A 24974-nucleotide genomic window follows, 5' to 3' on the forward strand; every position below is an offset into this window, starting at 1 on the left:
GAGCCCTCCTGATAACATGTTCAAAGTATGTGAGATATAGTCTCACCATCCTTGCTTCTGAGAAGCATCCTGGTTGTACTCCTTCCAAGGCAGATTTGTTCATTCTTCTGGCAGTCCATGGTATATTCAATAATCTTTGCCAACACCACAATTCAAAGTCGTCAATTCTTTTTCAGTCTTCTTTACTCATCAACCAGCTTTCACATACATACAAGGTGATTGATTGAAAACGCCATGGCTTGGGTCAGTCGCACATTAGTCTTCAAGGTGACATCTTTGCTTTTTAACACTTTAAAGATGTCTTCTGTAGCAGATTTGCCCAGTGCAATGCGTCTTTTGATTTCTTGACTGCTGCTTCCCACAGAATCCCTCAGTATTGTAACTGAAGGCTTGAATTTTTTCTTCAGTTCTTTCAGCTTGAGAAATGAATGCTGAGCATATTCTTCTCTTTGGGTTTTCTATCTCCAGGTCTTTGCACATTTCATTATTATACTTTCTTTTGTCTTCTCAGGTAGCCCTTTGAAATCTTCTGTTCAGCTCTTTTACTTCATCATTTCTTCCTTTTGCTTTAGTTACTCTACGTTCAAGGGCAACTTTCAAAGTCTCTTCAGACATCCATCTTGGTCTTTTCTTTCCTTCCTGTCTTTTTAATGATCTCTTGCTTTCTTCACGTATGATGTCCTGATGTCACTCCACAACTCCTCTGGTCTTTAGTCATTAGTGTTCAACGTGTCAAATCTATCCTTGAGATGGACTGTAAATTCAGGTGGGATATACTCAAGGTCATACTTTATACTTTGGTTCTCATTGACTTGTTCTAATTTTTTTTCAAATTCAACTTGAAGTTGCCTATGAGCAATTGATGGTCTGTTATACAATCAGTCCCTGGCCTTGTTTTGACTGATGATATTGAGCTTCTCCATCATCTCTTTCCACAGATGTAGTTAATTTGACTCCTGTGTATTCCATCTGGCAAAACCAAAAAACCATACCTGTTGCCGTCTAGTCAATTCTGACTCATAGGGTCCCATTTGGCAAGGTCCATGTATATTGCCATTTATGTTCTTAAAAATGGGTATTTGCAATGAAGAAGTCTCTGGTCCTATAAAATTCTATCATGTGATCTCCGGTGCTGTTCCTATTACCAAGACCGTATTTTCCAACTATGGATCCTTCTTATTCCCAACTTTCACATTCCAATTGCCAGTAATTATCAATGCATCTTGATTGCATTCTTTGATCAATTTCAGACTGCTAAGAAGTTAGTAAAAATCTTCAATTTTTTCATCTTTGGCCTTAGTGATTGGTGTACTAACTGATCTTCCTTGTAGGTGTATGTATATTATCCTATCACTGACAGTGTTATACTTCAGGATAGATCTTGAAATGTTCTTTTTGATGATGAATATGATGCCATTCTTCCTCAGTTTTTCATTCCCAGCATAGACCATATGATTGTCTGATTCAAAACGGCTATACCAGTCCATTACAGCTCACCAATGCCTAGGATATTGATGTTTACGTGTTCCATTTCCTATCAGACGACTTTCAATTTTCAGTGGTTAAGAGCTATGGCAAGCTGCAGCTGCTAACCAAAAGGTTGGCAGCTACAATACACCAGAAGCTCTTTGGAAACTCTATGGGGCAGTTCTACCCTGGCCTTATGGTCACTATGAGTTGGAATTAACTCTACAGCAATGGATTTTTTGGTATTCCAATTTCCTAGATTCATACTTCATACACTCCACATTCCGATTATTAATGGATGTTTGAAGGTGTTTCTTCTCATTTTGAGTCATGCCACATCAGCAAACGAAGTTTCCAAAAACTTGACTCTAAAAACTCCACATCATTAGTGTCGTCTCTACTTTAAGGTGGTCACTCTTCCCCAGTAGTATTGTGGGTTTTCCAACCTGAGGAGCTTATCTTTCAGCACTATATCAGACCATAATCCACTGCTATTCATAAGTTTTTTAGAAAAGTATAATATTAAATATATGTGTGATACAGAAATAACATGTTAAAAATATATGCAAATTATAAAACTTAATGGTTCATCAATTTAATAGTCAGCATTAAATTATATAAAGTATATTAATATCCTTTGCCACATTATTTACAATTTATTTCTTCTACAGTCTAATCAGAACCATGCTCCACATAGTCATTTTCTTTTATATTACTAAAATCTGTGTGGGAGTAATCAAATATTTCAAATTGTATGTTCCACCGATGGTTTATAATTACCTTAGAACATAATTACACATCAATTCCAGTTTTATTAGTTAATAGAAATAAATATAGGTATTAAAAGAATCATGGTATCATTCGAGATATAAAATTCCCTCCTGCTTACTAAATGAAAATATGTTTATATTTCAACTACTGTCAAATCCAGCAAACACAACTGATTTTTCCTTCTGACATTTCCTGAAATTGAGACCAATTCAACATTGAAGAGTTTAGTATTAGGGCTGTCCACAAATGTCAGAGCTCCCTCCCTGGCCATGTGATAACATTATACTTCTCTGGCCTCTTGAACCCTACATGGCCTTGTGATTTGCTCTGACCAATGAAATGTGAGTCAAAGCAAATGCAGCACTCCTGGGAGCTTTGTCACTCCTTTTACCCCTTCCTCTGATAATGTGAAAGCATGCATAAAGCACTCCTCTATCAGCCTGTGTGCCTAAGAGATTATGATGAGCAGAGTCCCTTTGCTGACCACGATGGCAGTGTATATAGTCTATGTGAGAAATATATTTCACTCCTATAAGCCACTGAGATATTTGAGATTTTTGTGCAAAGAGACAAGACCATACATGCTGAGAAGTTTGGGAAGGTTTCATTTTCTCTCTCAAGTCAGTCTGACCTATGACTGTTTGTAGACCCCAAGTAAAGCAGACATTTCGTAATGCTCTGATGCCTCTTTAATTCATGAAAACTACCACAGTGGCAGACTTAAGAAACTTCACACACCTTTTCTGAGAAATGGGAATAATGATCCAATTCATCTGGATTCTCTTAAATAAAGTTTCCCTTCTTTTTTTTTTTTTTTCTGGAAAGGCAAGAAATGCCCAGTGACTTTCTGTTCACCATGCACATTTCTGGAAGACAGCCACCTGGCACAGGTCTTCTTACTGGCACAAGGAGCACACAGCTGGCTTGCTTGTTATTCTATTTCTCTGGAAGCCAACCTGGTGGCTCCCATCATACTCAGGAGTCGAAACATATGCTAACCAAAATTGAAACAGGAATCAGGAGGGTCGTGGGGTCACTCATACATTATCTGGCTATTATTTAATAAAATTATTTATACAGCTATTCAAATATAGCTATTTATTTTGCCAACTGTTTTAAACCAGGACAGTTTACTATTGGGAGAAAACAGTTAAAACATCTTTTTTTTTTTTTTTTTAACTTTCTTTATTTTTTAGAGCTCTTCTCTGATTTCTGGTGTCACAAGATGTTCCAGCCTCAGCTCGTATGTTCCCTGCCACGGCCCTGGACTCAGCCTTTTCTTCAGAGGTCCCTGTTTCCTTTTATTAGAGATTGAATACTACCATTCTTAACACAGTAAGATAGAAACAAAAATGTAAGCTATTAATGGAAAAATGGCAAAATTCATGAATTGGGCATTTATTAGCAAAGGCAATAATCTACTTAGGCTTGTAAAGTAAGGCAATTCTCCACTAGCAGTTTTCTTTGAAAATTAATGAGTACTTCATAAGCCTTTATTAATTCCTCTCACTTAACAGCATGTAAACTAAAACTGATAGAAGTGGAAATTTCAATGACTTTTAGATTATATCCCTCTCACTATAATTTTCATTTAAAACAAACAGTCGTGTAATCTCTATAGAGCAGAGACCAAGAATAAGCCTTATGAAGGTTAAATTTGTCTGAAGACATATCTGACCAGATAGAAATTACTGAATTGGATGACTTGTCTAGTTGCATTCGCTGCCTAATATATTCTCTAGCCAGCAGGTTTCCAAAATGAAGAACACGCATGCATTTTTGGTAATTGAAATTGTAATACTTAGCTCAGCTTTTTTATCCTGACTTTAATGCTGTCAAATTAATAATTGCAATTTAACAAAAATTATCTTTTAAGTTGTTCAATTTTTCATTTTGATAAAACTCATTATGCAATAATGCAAATATCTAAAAAGTGTCATTTGTATATTACATGTAAAGTAATCCTAGAAAAGGAATCATAACATTTGTTTAAAAACTCATAAATGCAAGAAAACATTGAGAATCTAATGATATTCAAAGGCAGGGTGTATGAAACAAAGAGGTAGAATATGATGCACATGAAGGTTCGGAAAAGAGTACAGCATATTGACAGCCTTGGCTGTGCAGTTTTTAAGCATTTGGCTGCTAACCAAAAGGTCAGCAGTTCCAATCCACCAGCCGCTCCCTGGAAACCCTATGGAACAGTTTTACTCTGTCCTATAAGGTCACTATGAGTCAGAATCGACTCAATGGCAATGGGTTTCACTTGGTTTTTGTTAATGATGACACAGTGGCCATTTCAGTCAGTGGCAGGCATCAAAGCAGCACTAGGCAGTGCTTTATACAAGACTGATTAGCAGGGAAAGATGTTCTTAATATTATTTTTGGATTCTTCTGTAATTAAGATTTGTTCCTTTTTCCATTATATTTACTCGTTGCAGTTTTGACTCATGTAGGTTTATTTTATACTCTGAGTTATAATCCAATACCACATTATTCACTTTGTTGCTCAAATTTTTACATCTTTGGAGCTCCTTCAGATTGGCTCCAATCTGACTTTGACATAACCTATCCATTTGTTTTTTTGAGCTCGTCTCTGATTTCTGGTGTTAAAGGTGTCCCAGCCTCAGCTTTTATGTGCCCTGTTACAGCCTTGGATTCAGCCATTTCTTCAGAGATCCCTGTTTCCTTTTATTAGAAATTGAATGCTACCATTCTTAACACAGTAAGATATCATAAACACCATATAAAATAATATTTTAGATTATTAAAATGAATTAACTGATAAATGTACTGAGAAATCACCTACAATTTTAATAGCGTAGTGTATTAAAAAAAAAACATGGTAAAAATTAGGTATATAACTTTTGCTGCAACAAGTTTTCACATCAACATTTATATGCATAAAAATAGTATGGCCACACATTTTTATGTCTTCCTGCCTTTAAGTACATCCCTTATTTCTGAAAAAACACTCGACACATGTTTGAAAATGAAGGCCACAAACCTTGCTTCTTTTCCTAGACTTACACATTATAAATCCTCCCCAAAGCCAGTGGCAAAAAAAATGAATATAACTCAGCGGCTGAATTCTCAGGCTGGCGGAGGTTTCCTTCCTGGAACCTAAGAAGAAGACAGGCCACTAAACCACCAGATGCTCAAAGCTCAAATTCTTTAAGAATGTCTTTGAAAAAATTATAAAGAGCGTGACGTTCTACGATGAGTCCCGATCTGTGTACAACAGAACACCAGCCAGCTCCTACCAGCATATAAACGTATCAAGTATTTTTCATGCCATTAGAGTCATTTCCAAACCAATTTCCATGTCAATTCTGACTCATAGCAACCCTACAGAACACAGCAGAACTGCCCCATAAGGTTTCCAAAGTTGTCATCGTTATGGAAACAGACTGCCACAACTTTCTCCTGTGAAGAACTGGTAACTTTGAACCAGTGACCTTTCAGGTAGCAGCTGAGCACTTAACCACTGCACCATCAGGGTTTCTCTGGAGTCATTTACACATCAGGAAATTGCATTTTCAAAGTTAAAGATGAGTTATTAAATAAAGAATAAAAGAACATACTTGAAGCTGTAACATCTAAAAAAGATAACTCCTTCAGTAAACTAGATATAAAGAGAAGACCACTCATTTTATTAATTGAGTGTTTTAATAACTTATTCCAATATGATTCTGCTAATGCAAAGAACAATTGTGTCCATCATGGCATATGAGGTCATAAAGCCAGCTTTTAAAAATGAGTATTATTAAATGTAGCTTCATTGTTCAGTCTTCTAATGGATAAAATGACATATTCTTGCACAGAAATTATTTTATTTTTAAAACTTATTTCCTCTTTTCCTATCCCTGCTGATGATACTGATTGGACCTAAGCCACATTATGAAACAGCTGAAGCTTGTTTGAGAATTTTCCTGCTCATATCCTCACCAATTCTCTGCTTCCTTCTAGCAACCTCCTTTCTCATGCTGCTCAAAGTATCCATGTAGCATCCTGACTGGACTTACTTTCCCCTCAGAAAATCCCTTGCTCTACTCCTTTTCCCTCTATTTCTCATGTTAGTATATGGACAAATCAAGTTTGCCATAAAAAATGCCTTTGAGCACATAATATCTAAAAGTTCACCCACCTATAAGTTCAACTCTGAATGGATGTACACACCACTGAAATGCTCTGTAACAATAAGAGATCTTTGCTGATACTAGTTTCTGTTGGAAGCCTCATTATAACAAAACTCATCAAATAAAGGAAGACTCTATTGGAGGAGAGTGCAAAGCTTTTGGAGGCAAAGAACCTTGGATTTGAACTTAGCTTTTCCCCATACTGATTGAATGATGTGGTGCCATTAATGAAACTCCCTGGGCTTCAATGTCCTCACCTAAAAAGCAAGAAAAAACCAAACCCATTGCCAGCAAGTCTATTCCAACTCATAGCGGCAACCCTATAGGACAGAGTAGAACTACTCCACAGGGTTTCCAAGAAGCGGCTGATGAATTTGAACTGCTGACCTTTTGGTTAGCAGCCGAGCTCTTCACCACTGTGTGACCATGGCTCCCCTTACCTACAAAATAGCAATAATGCCTCCTCTCTTACAGTACTGTTGTAAGGATCAAAGTGAAATAATCTATGTAAAGGGCCTGTACTTAATATTGTTATTTTAATACTAGTAATAATGGCTAACAATTGACTCAGGCACTGTTCTAAATACCTGTATTAATTCGTTTAAGCTTCACAATCAAAAAAACGAAAACCAAACCCAGGGCCATCAAGTCGATTCCCATGCATAGTGACCCTAGGACAGAGTAGAACTGCCCCATAGAGTTTCCAAGGAGCATCTGGTGGATTCAAACTCCCAACCCTTTGGTTAGCAGCCGTAGCACTTAACCATTACGCCACCAGGGTTTCCAACAACCCTATGTAATAGGTACAACTGTTAGCCCGTTTTTATACTAAGGCACAGAGAATCTAACTAACTGACCCAAAGCCATACAGCTAGCAAGTAACCAAGCTGGCATATGAGTACAGGTACTGTCCTTCTCTCCAGAGTCTTTGCCCCTTCTCACCCTGCTATACTGCATCATTAATTTTAATATGCCCTAACCCTGTAATGGAGCCCTGGTGGTCAAGCGCTAAGTTGCTAGCAATGGTTTTTTGTTTTGGTTTAACCCCATAATACAATATTTCTTAAATATCTATTTGTATATGCCTACTATTAGTTTTTTTACTATTGAGAGTCAAACATACATACACAAAGTAACTTTTGTTCTATGAATGGGGATTTTCTTCTGCATATTCAATTCTACCTTTAGAGAAAATAATGTAAGTGAAGGCCAGATAACATTCAGATTTTAGGCAGGGAAAAATGTTTTGGTTAAAATATATCATGAAATAATTGATAATTTTATCCTGGTCAACACCATCAAGGGAGAAAAATGACCTGTCCCCCCAAAGGAGATGAAAAGATTAAACCAATAGTAGCCAAACACTACCCTCTGCCTGAGTGTTATGAGGAAATAAGTAAATCAATGAGAGGCAAACCTCCAGCTTTTGAGATAACAGCCTGGGGAAGGGAGGACTAATAAGAAGATGCTCTAAATAGACAAGAGCTGGGGAAGGTAGGGGAAGTACTTAGAAAGTAGGAGCTGTCATCATAGACTGAGGCTGTTGCTAGTGGTGTTATATCCACCCGTAGAGGCTAAGTCTCTGAGATTAAAATCTAGCCCTTGAGTTCACAACACGATGGGGAAGATGGAAGTCACAGGGCTGAGCTTTATTGGAGAGGGACCATTAACTCCAAGTCAACCAAGGAGTAAAATGCATAGCCTGCAGTAGTCTTGCATCTTGGGGTCTGAAATAGAAGAATGGCATGCTTGTGTGTACAGGGGAGAGGAGGGAAAGCGGCTGAGTGATAGGGGGTACATTCCTCTTTTTCCTATTATACACGAAATAAACAGACTGGTGAGTCTATATGTGTGTGTGTACATGCATTCATCCCTAGAAGTACTGCTTTCATTTTTTTAAGTGCCTGTGGGAAAATGTGATTAATTTGTCAAAAATAGTTTTAAATCATGAACCAAAAGTCACTAAAATTAATCCAGAAGCCATTCTTTTACCCAATATTTACTGCTTCTAGAAACTCTATGAAAGAATTCAGTTGTTAAGGGAATTACAAGAACCTTATGTAACACAGAACCAAAATATGGTTTCACAGAATGACCTAGTGAAAATTATTAACAACTTCAAGAGTAACATGGCAAAAAAAAAAAAAAAAAATGAAGAGTTTTAAGGCAACTCACATGCTCTCATCTTTCATTTCTGTGTAAATTCAAAAACCACCTCTTGGCCTTTGTGTTTTAAAAAGAAAATGTGTATGTATATGTGCCTTCCAATTGACAATGACACTATTTTTGAGCAATAATGCACTTATTTTTGCTTCACATAGCAATCCAATTTCTTCTGCTCTCCCTTTATCATCTCAAAAATGGGTAATATCAGTCTCTGAAGAAAAATATGGATATAAAATACTCTCTGGGGATGATCTGACAGTGTCTTGTAATAGATTATTCCAAACAATACATATCACTGCTGTTATCCTTCATCATCAGATCACATGCATCATTTATCCAGAGTTTAGTCTCGGTAAAGAATAGTTCCAAAAGAAAGCAATAAACATCCCTGCCATTCTGACATGTATCACAAATGCCAATGGGATATACGTCACATGCAAGGCAAAAATTCAACTGAGACCTAGTATAAACCAAAATTGTAAACCAATGTATATTGCTTTTACAGTTATTTAATATTTGAGAAAATAAATGTACAATTTAATTTTATCTTTTATTAACTCAGAAAGCAATATTACCCAGAGGGATTATTATAAATGCAACCCGTCATTTGTTCTTCTCTTTTATGAGAGAAAACTACATATAATAAGTTCCCTTAATGCACTACTTTGCATGTAAAGTTCCACATAAAGAGTGCAATGTACTGCAGCAGCTGAAATGGGACGTGTCCTTTAAATGACTTGTTCACAGTGATCTCTTATGTTATCAAACTATCTTAATTTTGATGCCCCGTGTGTTCTTTTAGGTTAATTTCAATTCAAAACCTATGCTCTAATATTCAGATCAAAAGGCAGTCCATATAACGATAAGCAGTATGCATGTAATGTGAACAGCTTCTTTCAAAGAAACAATAGTAGCTTGTGCTTTTAATGCACAATTATTTAGAGGAAAAAAAGCAATATTCATTTTTAGAAATGTGAACCTCTGTAATGTAGACCTCATTATTTCTTAAGTACCTGCCAGGTCCTAAAAAAAAAAGCACCATACAAATCTTACAAAACTCAGAACAGGATTCTATCCTATGAACATCTCCCTGCTTCTCTCTTATTTTTATTTAATCTCAATTAGTGGTACTTAAATAATCTTCTGTGTAAGTATATGAAGGAAGAAATGTGTGGCAGAATGAGTGGAGGGTAAAATAAGCGATGGCTAAAATATTTGATATAAAGGAAAATAAGAAGGTATAATCCCACAAAGAGAAAGAGGATTGAAACCAAAATAGGGAATCAATAAAAAAGAGAAGATGGTCAATAAATAAAACCTAAAGCTAATAAATCAATAAATAAAACATAGCAATGCTATCCAGAAATAGGAGGTAACTAAAAAAGAAGCACAAACACAAATGTTTAAAGACAGCTGCTTCTCAAAAGCAAAATTTGCAATAGAGAGTAGGGTGAAGTGGTGTTCTTCATGGTAAGTCCTTCTTTACGATTTTATTTTATTTTTTTAACCGTGTGTAAGTACAATATTCAAAAACTACTCAACAGCAGAAAAAAACATATGTCCAGCAGAGCAGAAAACTTGAAAAACCAAAGGTGCAAAGACAGTTGTAAAAATCCATGGGCCCTCTGCCTGAACCACAGCCTATAAGCCCTCCAGACCACACCCTGTGGATCCCCTAAAATAAGCTGGGAACTCACTTTAGGGGCTGCAATCCTGACAGCAAAGCAGGATGCGTGTGCCATCTTTATGTGTGTGTGTATACACAGAAAGAGAGAGATATTTATATAGGTATCTATCTCTCTATATATAATTACATATATATGTCTATGAAGCTAGCTAAATATGTACATATATGAATTCATATGCAGAATATGTTATAGACTCTAGCATATAATAAAAGAAAATAACCATCCACACACTTGTGAGGGCTGTTACATACGATAGTATGTATTTCCATATAAGTTTTATATTTTTTATAAAAAAGCTTATTTCTAAAATAGAAATTGTTGTTTGCAAAAGTAAAATGAGATAATGTAAATTAAGCATCCAATACAGTTCCTGGTACATAGTACGAACTAATTAAATGTCAATTATTTCCTTCTTATCTATAATCCACAAGACAACCCTGCCTTATCAAGTAACCCAATTTTAAAGAAACAAAACACAATGCATGACATGCAGGTCACTGGGCCGTTTCCCTCTGTGTCAATATAAACTTAAAAATGTTATTTAAACTTACATTCCATAGCATATCTGTAAAGGGTTGTAATTCCCACTGGAATGAATTATTTCTTCCAAATTATTGTAATAATTTTAAGCACTACTTTAAGAAATCCAAGAAATCAAAATTTAACTTGAAGACTGATATCATGTCTGATTTATCAATGCATCCCTCCAAACCAGGCTGATTAGGAATGAAAATTAGTATTAAAATAGTTCTATCAATTTTTTTTTAAATAAGAAAATTTACTGTATCTACATCATATTCTCTTTACTAATTCCTAACCACTTAAAGTTGTCAGGAGGGATGAGTCCCTGGAGAAGGACATCATGCTTGGCAGAGTACAGGGTCAGAGGAAAAGAGGAGGACCCTCAAAAAGGTGAATTGACACAGCGGCTGCAACAATGAGCTCAAGCATAACAACGATTGTGAGGATGCTGCAGGACCGGCAGTGTTTCTTTCAGTTGCGCACAGGGTCTCTATGAGTCGGAACCGACTCGACGACACCTAACAACAACAACAACCACTTAAAAGTTGAAACAATGAATTTCAAAGTTTGTACTTTCTTAAAGAAAAAACTAAAATACTTTTATTTAGATAGTTAAGTTAAATGCATTTAATTAAGATGATGAATCCAGTACATATTCAGTCATATAAAAACATTATTTATAGATAAATGAAAAAGGAAAGTTACCAAGTTATGCACAGCATGGTCCCATTTTCGAAAAAGCAAAACCACCAAATTGGTACATGTCATAGATTGAGTTGTGTCCCCCCAAAATGTGTGTCAATTTGGCTAGTCCATGATTTCCAATATTGTGTGACTGTCCACCATTTTGTCATCTGATGTGATTTTCTTAGGTGCTGTAAATCCTACCTCTGTGATGTTAGTGAGGTGGGATATGTTAATGAGATAGAACTCAATCCACAAGATTAGGTTGTGTTTTAAGTCAATCTCTTTAGAGATATGAAAGAGAAAAGTGAACAGAGAGACAGGGACTTCGTATCACCGAGAAAGCAGCGCCAGGAGCACAGCGTGCTGTTTGGACCCGGGGTTCCTGCATGGAAGCTCCTAGACCAAAGGAAGATTCATGACAAGGACCTTCCTCCAGAGCCAAGAGAGAGAGAAAGCCTGAACCTGGAGCATGTGCCCTGAATTTGGACTTCTAGCCTACTAGACTGTGAGAGAACAGACTTCTATTTGACAAAGCCATGCACTTGTGGTATTTTTGTTACCACAGCACTAAATAACTAAGAGAGTATATAACCATGTGTTAAAAATAGTGTATTGTTAGTATGCTTATTGACAACTGAGTAAAAAAAAAAACAGTTCACTCAAATGATAATAATGACTACCTCAGTGTAGTGAGATTGTGGATGATTTTTAGTTTCTTGATTATGCCGTTCTGTATTTTCTGAATGTTTGCAGTATTATTTTTCTATTTAAAAAAATCTAAAACTATTTATATTAATTGTGATTTACCAAATCACCAGGAATAAACTTTTTCATAAAGCGAGTTATACCCATTTAATATTTGTATATGACCACATGACACCAAGAACTCTATAGTTCAAGAAGGAGAAAAACAAGTCTATTTCCCTGTGCAACAGTAATCACCTAAATATGTGATACCATCTTGTATATATGAGATACTGTGAAGGTTTGAAAGCAAAAATCACTAAGCAGTTGTTAGAAGTCCTTGGGATTCACAACAGCTCTGACCCCAAATCAGAAATTTTGGGGGCATGACATTCCTGGACTCTGTTAATTACTGTTCCATGAACTCAGGTAAAGTGGTGTAAGAAAGGAGGATTATCTTCTACGGTCTTCACAAATACTGGGGTATCTTTTCCTTCTCTTAATATTGACAGCACTGTATTAACATTTCTCTCCTGGAACTCATCACCTTTTATCATCTATGTAAAGCAATGTTTTACAGAGATGTCTACCCTCTTCTAAAAAACCAGGCACCCTGAGGACAGATATGATGTCTAATTTATCTCTGCATCCCTGGAAAGCACAGCTTCCCAGTTGGCTTGCCACAAATGGTTACGAATGTGCCCAAAATATCACTCCCTGTAGCCCCCAGGGCAGCCAGGTGAGGCCTGGAACTGGTATCCTCAATCAGTGAGAAGCCTTCTCCATTTTACCTCAGTAGGCCATACTAGTACTATATCTGAGTGTTGTGGTATGGGAGAAAAAAAAAGTCAAATAATAACATTTAAAATACCAAATGTTGTGGCATGCTGTGCTCATACAATGAAGAGCAGTGTCACATATAGTGGGAAACATGTTTACTGTTAAAGCTTATCTAGCTTTACAGTTATCAATTTGCTCTGTGACCTACTTTTTCCTCCTAGAAGACAGGCTTACAACTACAGGGATTCTACCCCTGAGGCTCTGCACACAAAGATCAGGCCCCTCTGGGAGCCTGTGTAAACAGCAGTGTGCAGACAATTCATGCATGCAGCAGAATCAGGCTGCAGCTGAAGTCTAGCCCTTTACCACAGACTAGGACTTTGGAAGTATAATCTATTCAGACTACCAAGAGGACTGGAAGTCTCTACTAAGCTCCCATTCGACAAGGGACTTCTGGTACTGATTCTTTTTGGCAACCACAGGCCAGCAAACTCACTGTGCATGCTGTTTAGCTCATCCAGGTTACCTGTGAAGGTTTGCAGCTCTTCTAGCCTTAAAAGCCCTCCCATCACCTCATATTCACACAATTCCATGCTTTCTTCCTCTTCCGTTCAAATCCTCACTGCATGCTCAGGCCATTCCTATTTTACGATTAAACTCCTCTATGTACTCAACATCTTTCCGAAGCATTGCCGTTACCTTCCTGCCTGAATGAGGCTCCCCTCATAGACCCCACTTAGTCTGTGGTGAATGCTCATTTCCTACTTACCACACAGATCATCAGGTAAGTTTCTCTATTATACCGAACTCCAATAGACAAAAAGGCAGCTCCACTTAAATGCCCCACAGACACCCAAAGTTCAACATGTCGCAAACCAACGAATATTCTGAAAATAATATTTTCTTCCAAAACCTTCCCCTCATCCTGTGTCTTCCACTCCAATGAACAGAATCACTGTCAATACTGCTGCTCAAGCCAAAAACACCTGGAGTTTTCTCTCTTTTTTTTTTTTTACTCTCTAACTCACTCACTCACTAAATAATCAACTCTTGAGACCTGAAAATATGTCTCATAAGTACCAAATCTGTCAGCTGTTTTCCATTCCTATACAGCTATTTCCCTAGCCAACTGGTCCCCATCTCTCAGCTAGATTTCTGCATTTATCCCCTACCTGGCATTGCTGCTTCAACTTTTTCTCCCTTCCACCCATTTTTTGTTACCTGAAAAGTGATCTTAGGTGCACAAAGTTTCTAAGCACAGTCCCTTCAATGGCAACCTGAGGAAGACCTCAAGATAGTGTCCTAACTTCTTAGCATGGCTTCAAAAGGCATCTAAGGCTACTTGCAAATTAGATGTCAACACTGCATGCTCCTTGAATGCTTCCCTGGCCAAACTGAAAAGCTTCGGGCTGATCTCCAGACCTTTGCATTGACTGGTAGAGCCACTTCTTCTCCTCTTTACCTGGTTAACCCCTTCTTACTCCCTTAGGCTTTAGATTAGATATCACTTTGTGCAAAAAGCCTTTGTTGTTCTTGTTGTTAGGTGCTGTCTAGTCGTTCTGACTCATAGCAACCTTATGTACAACAGAGGTTGTACATGCCAGTCCTGTGCCATCCTCACAATCATATGTTTGAGCCCATTGTTGCAGCCACTGTGTCAATCTATCTTGCTGAGGGTCTTCATCTTTTTCATTGACCCTCTACTTTACCAAGCATGATGTCCTTCTCTGGGGACTGATCTCTCCTGGTAACAAGTCCAAAGTGTGTGAAACATAGTCTCACCATCCTTGCCTTCAGGGAGCATTCTGGTTGTACTTCTTCCAAGGCAGATTTGTTAGTTCTTCTGGCAGTCCATGGTATATTCAGTATTCTTTGCCAACACCACAACTCAAAGGCATCAATTCTTCTTCTATCCTCCTTATTCATCATTCAGCTTTCACACTCATATGAGGCTACTGAAAACACCAGAGCATGGATCAGTCACATCTTAGTCTACAAAGGGACATCTTTGCTTTTGAACACTTTAAAGAGGTCTTTTGCAGATTTGCCTAATGCAATGCATCTTTTGATTTCTTGACTGCTGCTTCCATGGGTGTTGATTATGGATCCAAATAAAATGAAATCCTTAACAACTTCAATCTTTGCTCAGTTTATCATGATGTTGTTTATTGGTCCAGTTGTGATGATTTTTGTTTTCTTTATGTTGAGGTGTAATCCATACTGAAGGCTGTGGTCTTTGATCTTCATCACTAAGCGCTTTAGTGACATCCAAATCTAAGCAAGTCACCGTGTCTTTCTGTGCTCCTTTACCATACTACCCCTCCCTCATCAGGAAAGTTTTTATGATCACTTTTTATTTATTTCTTCACTGATAAGATTCCAAAGCTTGGAGTCTATGCCAAAAATAGACAAGGAGTGTGTTTACTTTATTCACTGCTATGCCAAGCCTACAAATAACAAAGTATCTTCTAAAAAAAAATTTTTAGTATTGAAAAACATAAATGAACAACATCTATTACAATGTTGCATTAAAACAATGATACCAAAGCTAGTCCAAAACTGTCTTAGAGCTATTAAGTGAATGCTAAATTTTCTTAGCTAGTATGCTAATTTCTAACTTTATTTTCTATGCAATGTTAGAAGTCAATGATACCTGAATATTACATTGTTTTGTTTAACTAATGAATACATAGACTAAAATATAATTTATTAATTTATTCTCCTGTAACCATTTTTAACTATGAGAAAAGTAATAGTTTAAAAATAGGAAAAAACAAAAATATTAGACCATAGGGTCCTAAGACTTAAATGTTTTTGAGAAAATTTGTCTAAGTCTATAAACATATTTTAGTAATCTCAGAAGCTGTCAATAGATTCCCAGTCAAGTGTATTTTTTGCTACATAACAAAATATAGATAGCACACTCTGCCAGGAATGGAGCAATGGCATCAGCTACTTATATACAAATATAGCACATTAAATATGAAAAAATTAGTGCTTGAAAACTCCTCATTTATCACTTAGAAAGATCTAGGGCAAACAGTATACCAGGAGGTATTATTTATTTTATATTAAACTTCAACCGTCTTGGGTTCCTATTGAAGGCATGGTGCTTAAATGTTTGCATTAGGAGTGTATCACAAGATAGGAAATTTATCACTTTTGTGACACAAAATATTTATACATACAGAACAGAGATTTGTAAATATTCTAAAGTGAAAAAAGCCAAATTAAGTCAAGGACTAAACTTAAAAATCATGAGGAAAATGTCATAAAATCCACTTAAATGGAATTTTTAAAAAAGCTACAAATTATTTCCAAGTAATCAATTCTAAAATAAAGCTATTTTTTCTCTTCTTGTGATATTCTTTTTCTAAATATCTATTATTTAGAAATTCAAAATTTTAAGAGTATCTGTGAATGCTGTAAAAGTTATCAAAATGAATAATAACCAAGGGCAAAATTAAGAATACTGCCTTTGATCAAAGTAAAAATAAGGTAGAAGAATTCCCAAATCTAAATACTTTTAAACATATATTGTGCTGTCTGCAACATGCTGTAATTTTAAGGATTATCTAAATCATAGAAAAAAATATACAGTGAAAGCTCAAAACAAAGAACCCTCTATTAACAGGTTCAGAAGCTAATAATCCTACTGTATTGTGTGCTTATTAAAAAAAACATTATTTTTATTTGGTGTCTTAAAGTGGCTCCACAGAGTATAAAAATTGTTGAAGGAACTTTGGAAAAGAAAAAGCTGGGAGGCAAAGCTGCAATGAGATAAATGCACATACAATAGCACATATATTTAAATATTTGAAGAGCTTTAGTAAAAAGATGTAAGCATATTATATGTATTTATCGAAAAAAATCCAATGGGAAAAATAAGCAAACTTACAGAAGAGAGAAGAGCAGATGCCCTAAAGCGGACAGGGTTACCTCTGAACAGTGAATACCCTGCTCCTGGAGGTGACCAGAATGAAAGGATGCTGCATCACACTGAAGTTATAGAGAGTAATTCTCTCTACCTCCCATGGAAAAAAAAAAAAGGCTAACAAAATACTTTGCATATACTCTTCTGCTTATCTATTTATGTAATAATGAAACTCCCCCAAAACTTACTAGCTTCAAACAACAAACTATTGTTTCTACAGGTTGACTAGCTTCACTGAATGACTCTCACATGGCAGTTCTCATGCAGTTACACTGAAATAGTTTGGATTAGAGTCACCTGAGCCTCTGACTAGCTCGATGTCCAAGATGGCTTCCTTGATCACAGGTTTAGTGCCTTCGCTGGGATAGATGGAACAGCTGGAGGCTAGCCAGGCATCTCTTTCTTTATATAATGTCCTTTTCATGTGGTGACCTTCCTCACAGTATGGTGGTCTTGGGGCTATCAATCTTGTTACAATTTTTGTCTGATTTCCCCCAGAGCAAGTGTTAAAAGACCAAGGCAGAATTGGCAATCCTTCTTGACTCAGAAGTCATGCAGCATCAATTAAACTCCATCCGATGGGTCATACAGTAGCCCAGATCCACTGTGGGTTAGGCTATCACAAGGCACAGTTCACTGAGGGGTCTATCTGTGGAGACTAGCTACTCACATATTCTGATTTATTATTTCTTAAACAAATTTCTACACTGGCTAAAACAAATCACAGAATATACATTCCTATGGTTATGGTTGCAGAAGTACATCAATAGGAAACTATCAGAAATTCAAACTGGACTCAGAATAGCATGTAGGATGAGGGATATCATTGCTGATGTCAGATGGATCTTGACTGAAAGCAGAGAACACCTGAAAGATGTTTATCTGTGTTTTATTGACTATGCAAAGGAATAGGACTGTGTGGGGCACAACAAATTATGGATAACATTTTGAAGAGTGGGAATTCCAGAACACCTAGTTGTGTTCATGAGGAAACTATATTTAGACCAACAGACAGTTGTTCAAACAGAAAAAGGAATACTGTGTGGTTTGGGATTGGGACGGGTGTGCGCCTCAGGGTTGTATCCATTCTTGTTTGATCTGTACGCTGAGCAAATAATCTGAGAAGCTGGACTATATGAAGAAGAATGCTGCATCAGGATTGGAGGAAGACTCATTAACCTGCGTTATTAAGATGACACAATCTTGCTTGCTGAAAGTGAAGAGGACTTGAAGCACTTACTCATAAAGATCGAAGACTATAGCCTTCAGTGTGGATTGCACCTCAACATAAAGAAAACAAAAATTCTCCCAATTGGACCAATAAGTAACATCATGATAAACTGAGGAAAGATTGAAGTTGTCAAGGATTTCATTTTACTTGGATCCACAATCAACATCCATGGAAGCAGCAGTCAAGAAATCAAATGATGTATTGCATTAGGCAAATCTGCTGCAAAAGACCTCTTTAAAGTGTTAAAAAGCAAAGATGTTAAACTTTGAGGACTAAGGTGCCATGGTGTTTTCAATCACCTCATATGCATGCGAAAGCTGGACAGTAAATAAGGAAAACTGAAGAAAAATGGCTGCATTTGAATTATGGTATTGGGGAAGAACACTGAATATACCATGGACTGCCAGAAGAATGAACAAATCTGTCTTGGAGGAAGTACAGCCAGAATGCTCCTTAGAAGCGATGATGGTGAGGCTTCATCCCATGTACTTTGGACATGTTATCAGGAGAGATCAGTCCCTGGAGAAGGACATCATCCTTGGTAGAGAGTCAGTGGAAAAGTGGAAGACCCTCAATAAGATGGCTTGATACAGTGGCTACAACAATGAGATAAAACATAGCAACTATTGTTTGTAAGGATGGCACAGGACTGGGCAGTGTTTTGTTCTGTTATACACAGTGCTGCTATGAGTCGGAACCAACTCGACAGCACCTAACAACAAGAAATAGATCTGGTACCTATAAATCTAATACTATAGATCCTGAAAATATCAATTTATTGATAAATTTTTTATTAATTTTTTAACCAATTTTGACTAAAGAAACTCAATCTCTTTTTAATTTTTGTTCTTTATTTCTCCTTGGTGACAGTATTGATTACTCTCCTCTTGGATCTATCTCCTCTTATGATGGAATTCTCCTCCTAACCCTCTACATTTTATACCATCATTGCTCCAACTTTTTCCTTCATTCTCACTGCGACACAGCACCAGTCTGAGACCTTAGCCTTCAGCTCTTCTACCAAAAAAGGATAAGGGTGCGGGAAACAAACTACTAGAGAGTGAAGAGCCAAAAGAAAAATAATTGACAATGGCATAAATGGCAACTCTAAATGACTTGAAAAACTTAATATGAGAAGTATGCTAGGATTTATTGAGGCCCTACAGATGAAAAAATTTTGATTCATACAGGTTAAGTGAATTGCTTAGGATAACAATTCCCACATCTATCTGATTTGTAAACTCTAGTTTTTTCTCTATAATATGATTTGATGTTCTTTATTCTAATAAAGTAAATTATAAATGTATATTTTTTGGTAATTAAAATCTCATGTTTTAAATTCTTTTGATTCATAAAATCACCAGTTAAATTATCAAAATACAAATTATAAACATTAGTATATGGTTACATAAAATAATGTCACACTACATTCACTTTCAAATATTAAATCTGCACTGACATTCCAAAGTTAGAATTTTGAATCAAGTGAAATAAGTTGATTTTTTTCCCCCAGGAATAAAAACCATTCTACTTAGCACGTAAAAATCCTCAAAAACAAGGACTCTTCTTTCTTACTTAGTAACCTCTATTCCTACCCACTGCCTCCCACACAGAATGTTTTGAGTAAATGTCTGATGAATATATAGAAGGGAATATAGTAACTGCAACCACAATTTTTTTTCTTCTACTACAAATCCTCTACTATCTTATTTATGATAAACAGCAGAAAAAGTTTTGGAAACAAAACTATTGAAAAGGGTCATAAAATGACATGTATACTAGTCTACCATTGTTTTAGCCATTAGTAGCTAAAAGTAATTGACCCTAAAGCCCCCTCCCTTTCGAGTACTTATATTGTCTCCTTATAACTCATCTTGCTTTTCAAAGCTCAAGCTCATTTTTAACAACACTTCAGCTCTAAAACTCCTATACTGTATTTCCCAAATGTATCTTTTCCTTTCACCCATCTTTTTCTAGGAAAAATATATAATCAAGGGTTGGTATATGTTAATTCCAAATAAAGTATTTAAACTTGTTATGACCTTACTCTGTAGATTAAAATGGCTTACTATTTTCTTTTATTCTCCCAAAAGACATATAAAATGGGAATGTTGTTAAAATATTGGAGTTTTGATTCTAGCAATACATGAGATTACGTACTCTGAAAGATGCTCCCACTAAAAAACAAGTAGACCCTAAGCACAATTTCATTGCGTTATTGCACTCAACAGAAATATAAAAGCAGCAATAATGAAGTAAAACTGCTGAACTAACACATGAACTCCAAGCAGTATGGACATGTAAGAAGTGTGTTGCCATGATGGTAAATGCCAAAATGAAAGCTATAATCACAAAACTAAGCTTTGGGCCAGTCATAAGACAGGGAAGCAGAATCTTGTTGTTGTTATTGTTAGGTGCCATAGAGTCAGTTCTGACTCATAGTGACCCTATGCACAACAGAATGAAACACTGCCCAGTCCTGTGCCAGAGCCCATTGTTGCAGCCACTGTCAGTCCACCTTGTTGAGAGTCTTCCTCTTTTCTACTGACCCTGTACTCTGTCAAGCATGATGTCCTTCTCCAGCAACTGATTCCTCCTGACAACAAAGTATGCAAGACATAGTCTCGCCATCCTTGCTTCTAAGGAGTATTCTGGTTGTACTTCCTCTAAGACAGATCTGTTCATTCTTTTGGCAGTCCATGATATATATATTCAATATTCTTCGCCAACACCACAATTCAAAAGGGTCAATTCTTCTTTGGTCTTCCATGTTCATTGTCCAGCTTTCACATGCATATGATGTGATTGAAAATACCATGGCTTGGGTCAGGCACACCTTAGTCTTCAAGGTGACATGCTCTTTAACACTTTAAAGAGGTCCTTTGCAGCAGATTTACCCAATGCAATGCATCTTTTGATTTCTTGACTGCTGCTTCCATGGCTGTTGACTGTAGATCCAAGTAAAATGAAATCCTTGACAACTTCAATTTTTTCTCCATTTATCATGATTTTGCTCATTATAAGATAAATAAAAGGTGTATACAAACAAGTGAAGACCACAAGGAAGTACCAATAATTACCGGGTATATTTGTAAAAGAACTGTATAGAGCATTTAAAAGCAAAAAAAAAAAAAAAAAGGTAATTTTTTAAAAAATACAAATGATGGATTAAAAAAGAAGATTCAATGTATATAGACAATTCACAAAATAGATGATAAAAATTAATAAATCTCTACAAATGCAGCACATAGAAACAAGAACATAGAAAATTTGAAAGAGTGGTTAAGCAAATGGAAGACAGAATAGGTATAATCTACCATTAAACTACATCTAATTGATGAACAGAAGGAGAGAATAAAAAAAAAGAGGAAAAACGGTATTTAAGGCAATAATGAGTGGAAATTTCACAAATGATTAAAAACATGGTACACAAATACAGGAAATATAACAAAGAAGTCCCAGGGTGGAGCAAATGGTTAACACATCTGGCTGCTAATTGAAAGGTTAGAGATTCAAGTTCACCCAGAAGCACCTCAGAAGAATAGCCTAGTGACCCACTTCCAAAAAATCAGCCATTGGAAACCCTATCAGTCACAGTTCCACTCTGACATACAGAAGGTCACTATGAGTCAAGTCAACTCAACAGCAACTGGTTTTAATATATTCCATCAGTAAGTGGGGGAAAAAAAATTTTACCTATCCTGGTGACACTGCTGCACAACAAGGAAAAGGTTAAAAGTAGTAAGAAATTAATAAATAACATTTATAAATCTAAATAAGCATTGTCTTTTTAAAATAATGTCTGTTTTATAATTAAAAATTTTTTTTTATAATTTAAAAGACATAATTAAAATTCTAGATTAAAAAATAATATGTAAATTGGGACCATTTTGATCAGAGTTGCAGTGTTTGAACATTTTCATGTTATTCCAGAAATTTAATTTTGCTTACATTACAAATGCTAAATTTCTGAGGGTGAAAACTAAAGGAAGAGAAAAAGAAAAATCCATGAAGAAAAAAAAAAGTATAGTATTTTAAAGCAAGAAAAGAAAAATCATAAACAGAAAAGATGGACATAAAGCAAAAAGTAAGATGGTAGGAACAAGTCCAAACAAACCAATAATCACAATAAGCATAAAGCATTTAAATAAATTATATGCACAAAATCACCAGGTAAATGAAATAAATTCCCAGCTGTAGAGACAACAACTAAACATATCATCACAGAAGTGCTGAAAAAAAGAGGGGGGGAGGTAGAAAAAAATTTTACCAGGCAAATACTAAGCAAAGACAGCTGAGGCAGTTATACTAATAGTAGACAAAAACAGACCACAAAACAAAGTATTAGCAGAAATAAAGGTTACTGCAAAATATTAAATGTTTCAATTCACCCGATTGATGTAACAATTCTAAACTTATATGTGCACCTAATAAAATAGCTTCAAAATGCATAAAGCAAAAATTAATGAAATTGATGGAAAAGGTCAACAAATCCTTCAACTCATTAAATTACTAATCATTGACCAAAAAAAGTTTAGATATAGAATATTTGCATTATACAAAATACAATCTGTAGTGGATATATATAGAATCCTGAACCCCCGAAATTAGAAAATATACATTTCTTTCAAGTACATACACTTACAAAAAGGACCTATTGATAAAGCACCTAATTATTAGAATAAATGCTAAGCTCTGTCAAAAGCAAAGAGACCTCAAATAGGATAACTCTAAAAAATAGAAGATAATCTTCTCATAAATAACACTCCCAAATGAGTGATCAATTAATGCACAGTCGAGCACCAAGCATCAGGATTCCTTCCATTTGCTGTTCACCCATCCTTTAGGACACTGTCCTGGTCTGCATGGTCAAAGACACGTTACAGGAACATCCTTGTTCCATGTCAAACTGAAGGGAAAAGAGCATGAAGCAGTACAAGCCAAAAGCTGCTTTAAAGCCCAGACTGTGAAAGTGTCATTGTATCAGTTAGTATCACATAATAAACACTCACAATGTCTCAATGGCATACAACAATAAGAATTTATCCAGCTCAAGTATCTGTGGGTCAGCTGATACGGACTGGGTTGAATTATAGTAGCCAGGGTCTCATGTCTTTCACTGGACCAGAGGGTAGGTGAGGCATATTCTTCTCATGTTCATGGTAAAAGTGCAAGAGAGCAAACCCAAACGTACAAGCACATCTCAAGCCTCTGCTGCATCACATTTTTTAATATATCATTGGCCAAAGTAAGTTACACAGCCAAGCTCTGCATCGATGAGCAGGGAAGGAGTCACCTTCCTTGAAAATGAGAAGAAAGAGTAAATATTTCTGAAAAATAACTTCACAGGCATACACTGATTAAGCAAATATCCCATTAGCAAAATTTAGTCTCACAGTCATATCTAGGCATAAGGGAGGTATAGGAATATAGCATTTAACTATATGCCCAGCTAAATTGTAAAAACTATGGGAATAAAGAAAAATACATTTTGGTGGAAAACTAGAACTCTCCGCCATAGCAAGTCTCAAAAAATTTCAAGAATTGACTTTATACAAACCATGTTCTCTGGCCATAACTTATTTCAAAAAGAGGAAATCTTAAAATATTTAAAACTGAACAATAATTAATATGTCACATATAAACACCTGTGGGATACAGCTAGAACAGTATTTAGCAGGAAATTTATATTAAATGCTTATTTTACAGGAATGTGATGGCTGAAAATCAGTGAGCTAAGCATCCAACTTAAGAAGCTGAAAAGAGAAACGGAATAAAACACAGACTGTAGACACAGGAGACCATAACAATAAAAGTACAAAGTAATGAAAGAGAAAACAGAGATATGACAGAGGGTGATAAAACTCAAAAGTCACCAATTAAATTCATATATCTCCAAAAAGACTGATGAGATGTGGCAGGAAATACGGGAACTGGAAGGAAAAGACAGAAACAGGTATCACACACATGAAGTTAGAATAGGCTACAGCTACAGATTCATTAGAGAATATAAGAATAATAAAACACGATGAAAATCTGTATGCTAGTAAATTTGAGATTTAGAAAAAATGGCCAGATTAACATAAACATATTATTTTTAACTTATCAAATTGATCCAAGAATAAATAACTCCTATGGTCTCTACAGCCCAATTATATAAAAAACCAAACCCAGTGCTGCCGAGTCTATTCCGACTCATAGCGACCCTATAGGACAGAGTAGGGGAACTGCCCCATAGAGTTTCCAAGGAGGGCCTGGTGGATTTGAACTCCCGACCCTTTGGTTAGCAGCCATAGCACTTAACCACTACCCCACCAGGGTTTCCAGTCCAATTATATAAACAACAACAACAAAAAAGAATCAATAATATAAAATCTTCCCATAAATACATACCAGCCCGTAAGTTTTCCAGAATACTTCTATAAAACATTCAAGGAACAGATCTTCCATAACATAAAACTCTTCAAAAAACTGGGAAAAGACAGAATATTCTCCAACTCAATAAATGGAGCGAGTAGAACATCGAGACCAAAATTATAAAAAGACAGTACATAAAAAGAAAAATTTAAAAGCCAATTTTATTCATAAAATAGAAGCATCCTATTAGAAAAAAGTGAACTGGATCCAGTGATATATAAATCAGATAACAAACAATGAGTAAGTTAGTTTTAGTCCAGGAATGGAAGAGAGTGTTTACAATAGAAAACCCATGAATGTGATTCACCACATTAAATATTAACGAGGAAAATCTCAAAAACAGAAAATTCAACCCTCATTCATGATCAAATAAAATTTTAACACTTATGATAAAATGCACACACACACACACACACACAAATAGCAAACATGGAAGAGAAGGGGACTTTTTGAACTTAATATCTACCAAAGATTTACAAGTATCATTC

At 35.9% G+C, this 24974-nt stretch overlaps 1 protein-coding gene across 6 annotated transcripts in view; it reads right to left on the bottom strand.

Moving 5' to 3' along the window:
* The window catches only part of LOC111747568 (sperm-associated antigen 16 protein-like), an 803762-nt gene that overhangs the window by 636940 nt on the left and 141848 nt on the right, over positions 1 to 24974 (bottom strand). For all 6 annotated transcript variants that reach the window (XM_064286709.1, XM_064286706.1, XM_064286707.1 and 3 more), the window contains one exon: positions 24463 to 24540. In XM_064286709.1, the coding sequence (XP_064142779.1) occupies positions 24463 to 24540 (78 nt within the window). The remainder of the gene's footprint in view (positions 1 to 24462; positions 24541 to 24974) is intronic.

This window comes from Loxodonta africana, chromosome 6 (assembly GCF_030014295.1).
Source record: "Loxodonta africana isolate mLoxAfr1 chromosome 6, mLoxAfr1.hap2, whole genome shotgun sequence".
NCBI lineage: Eukaryota > Metazoa > Chordata > Mammalia > Proboscidea > Elephantidae > Loxodonta > Loxodonta africana.